The sequence below is a fragment of the Priapulus caudatus genome, unplaced genomic scaffold, assembly GCF_000485595.1.
Source record: "Priapulus caudatus unplaced genomic scaffold, Priapulus_caudatus-5.0.1 Scaffold160, whole genome shotgun sequence".
NCBI lineage: Eukaryota > Metazoa > Priapulida > Priapulimorpha > Priapulimorphida > Priapulidae > Priapulus > Priapulus caudatus.
The window spans coordinates 81,849-85,504 of NW_014577221.1; the positions used below are offsets into that span (position 1 = coordinate 81,849).

Sequence of the window (3,656 nt, forward strand, 5' to 3'; positions counted from 1 at the left end):
AAACGCTTAACCCACCCAATTCGCCAGTGTGCAGTATGGCTTCACGTCAGTGAGCAGGATGAGAGAGGCCTGTAACGCCGTAAACCCATCGCAGTGCTCACGTTAACCACCCATGCAGATGTGAGTATGATAGCTTTTCATGTCACCGATGAGCGATGAGAAGAGGCTGTAACCCGGTACCCATCGCTGCTAACGTTAGACCCACCCGATTGCCCCAGTGTGAGTATGATGTTGCCCTTCATGTGTGAGCGAATGAGAGAGGCCTGTACCCGCTAACCAGGCTTTCATTTTTAAAGCCGGGCGCGTCGCGCTCCGCGCATCCACCGCCGCACATAAATTGTCGCCATGGCTGCGCGCCTCATCGCCCGCCTCAATAACCGTGTTTGAAATCGCGCCACCAAAAGACTCTGTGTATCGATCGCAAAAAAAAATTCGCTGCACCATCAAAAGCCGCGCCGTCACGCGTGGCCTTGAGGTAGTTTTCCCTGTCCACTGAGTCGCATGTCCTGCAATGGATCGCCGAGCCCCTGGAGTGGAGTATCTATCCCCCTAGCCAGAACTCTCGTTTTCAGCTACGAATGCAGAATGAACTTTTCACTACACCCTTCCGCAGGCGCTCAATATATAACAGTCGTCCGGTCGTTCCGTACGACTTGGATTTTCTTCGTCCAACTCAAATTGCTTCCGTGGTTGTCTGCGTGTCCAAACCTCTATAAAAATGTTATATTCATAATGCGCGCGTTCATTTTACATACGGCCAGGCGTTGGCACAATACGCTGCAAAACGCTAATGGTCTAGAACGCATGGTTGTCTGGCTGCTTTGTATACAAAGGTTAACAGTACGTGTTTTTAACAACAACAATGTTTGGTGTTAATGTTTCAATCTTTTTTGCGTCATCGGCTGACTGACACTACTGCGTCCATCACACGTGTTTTTGCTTGTTTCGCTGAAGAACGATGGGGGAAACAGGAACGTTTGTTTGTTTCGCTGAAGAACGATGGTGGAAACAGGAACGTTTGCTTGTTTTGCTGAAGAACGATGGTGGAAACAGAAACGTTCGTTTGTTTCGCTGAAGAACGATGGGGGAAACAGGAACGTTTGCTTGTTTTGAAGAAGAGCGATGGTGGAAACAGGAACGTTCGTTTGTTTCGCTGAAGAACGATGGGGGAAACAGGAACGTTCACTTGTTTCGCTGAAGAACGATGGTGGAAACAGAAACGTTTGCATGTTTTTGCTATGAAAACAATGTGGGAGAAATAGGAACGTTTGCTTGTTTTACTGGTAAACAATGTGGCTGAAATCGGAACGTATACGTTTTGCTGGAAAACAATAGGGGAACAGGAACGTTTGCATGTTTTGCTAACAGTCTGGCTAAACACTGTCATTGTTTTCTTCGCCAAATGCATGTTAGAGAAAGTTCAGCACAGAGTGCTATATGAGTGTTATCGATCAATTCCGGTCAGGCAAGTCTTTTGTTTAGCTTGATGAAATCCAATGGGACATATGTATGATACGTTCCACCAATTCCAGTATATGTTTACTGTAAGTGTGCACTAACCGAATACAAATGGCTATGAAGAGAAACATTTTATAGAAACACATTGTGCCCATCTCCTTCCCCTCCCAGGATTCTCCCTGTTAAGTTATTTTGTGTCCCAAAGTTTTGTGCACAGAAAGTATACAGTATGCGACCACATCTATCTTGCTCGAGGGCAGACTCTGGCCAAGCGTGTATATTATGCCAGCAGATGCGACATCCCTACGGTCTACTCAGTTTCAAAACAAACTGAATTGCTGTGTGCGAAATCATCCTTGTAAGCGACCGCCTTACAGCCACATACTCACGCATGACACACATGCACACGTATAGCAGACACATTCACATGCTGTGTGCACACATACTCGTGCACAAACACACGCACACTCACTGACACACGAAGTCAGGTTGAAATTGAAAACCTCGCGTGTATTAAATGACTAGGGGAGGCCCTGTGGGGTAAAATAAAAATGAGTAGCCATTAGTGACATTATGCCAGCCTCTTTCTGACCCCAACCCCCCAGTTTCCCATCGCGGGGCCGCATAAAGTACGAGTGTTTCTTATTTATCAGCAATTTTTTCTTGTGGTGTCTCCTAAGGGGTGGACTTGATCAGAAGATTTATTTTACTAGTTATTTATTTAATTTTATTGATTGAAATTTTGTGTGTGGTGCTGACCTACCCCATGAAATGTTGTGTCGGTTTACTGTAAACGATAAATATTTTATAAGTTTGTTTAATCGATCTTTTAATAGTTTGATCCTTTTGTTTGGCTAACAGGAGGATGTGTACGAGGCCAGAGAAGGAGCGAGATTCCCTATCAAGTGGACAGCCCCGGAAGCTGCGGCTGCGAGCAAGTTCACGACAAAGTCTGATGTCTGGTCATTTGGAATTCTGCTGACAGAACTAGTGACCTATGGCCGAATACCTTATCCAGGTGCGCTACCATACCACATTCCGATGTAACATGCATTTTAGTCGGTACTTTAATGAGAGAACGATCCAACTTTGAGGTTACATACATCACTAGTTCATAGTGAAAATTCACGTTGTAGGTGTTCAATAAAATGGTTCGTATGTATAACTTAAAGCTTCAATTGAGTCGGTAAATGTTAAGTACTAAAACAGCAAAAGTAGTTACTAAGTAAAAATAGCTGTTTAATTTATATTAGCACCACCCCGATAAGGAAACAAATCGCTTTACTGAGTAGATTCTGCCTGAATCCACACACATCATGCCTGCAGGATTAGGATCACCTTCATTGCTAAATACAGCTGTTATTATTTAGTTATTATTGCTTCGTAGCAGCGAATGATAAGCTAATCATGTATAATATATCGATATATATCGATAAAATAAATATCGATAATAAAAATGAATCGATAGATCATAAGATAAATATCGATATATATCGATATATTATACACGATTAGCGATAGTGATTAGTGATATGCTAACCGTGTAGATGCACGGGGTATTGCGGTGGACCCTATAGACCCAAGCGCTGTTTAAACACTAACACTAACATCAGGACTAACGTTAATCCACCCCTGCAGTGTGAGTATGGTTTCACGATCTCACGTCGCACCTCACTCTACACATATAATCGACGGGTCGCCTGGGATTCAGTCGCTGGTAACCCGGCGGCTAAGGTGGTTTGCCCTTTCGCCGTGTTTTGCGTATTTATGTTTGCGATTATATTTATGTTTCATGTTTGTATTTGCGGGCTGTGTGTTGAGCATTGCCTTGTGAATATTATTGAAACAACTGTTTTCCTTGGCGCCCCTCCAACTTGCCGTGGTTCGCTAAAAGTTCTTGTTCAACCCAAAGCAACAGTTTTCTTGCTATGAAAAATGTAAAAATGTGAATCACTGTGCATTCTGTGTGTTGCTTCATTAAATTATTCAGTACGAATTTGTTTAACTAACACCCATCAAACGCATTGTAAGTAAGTCTTCGGACTTGATGCAATAATAATGCCGCACTGCTTTAAAAAATAAAATAGGCGAAATTAATGAGTTATATAATAATAATAAATATAAAGAAGATATAATATACCTTCTCTATACGCTCTTGGTAATAAGCTTAGTTTTTATAACAGTTTTATGTGTAATGT

The 3,656-nt window shown here is 42.6% G+C and overlaps 1 protein-coding gene across 1 annotated transcript in view; it reads left to right on the forward strand.

Annotated features, from left to right (window-relative positions):
* LOC106806435 (tyrosine-protein kinase Src42A-like) overlaps positions 1–2,549 on the forward strand; it is a 10,217-nt gene extending 7,668 nt beyond the window's left edge. The window contains 1 exon segment of the mRNA XM_014808364.1: positions 2,320–2,549. Coding sequence (XP_014663850.1) covers positions 2,320–2,505 — 186 coding nt within the window. The 3' untranslated portion in view covers positions 2,506–2,549.
* Positions 2,550–3,656: the final 1,107 nt, after the last annotated feature.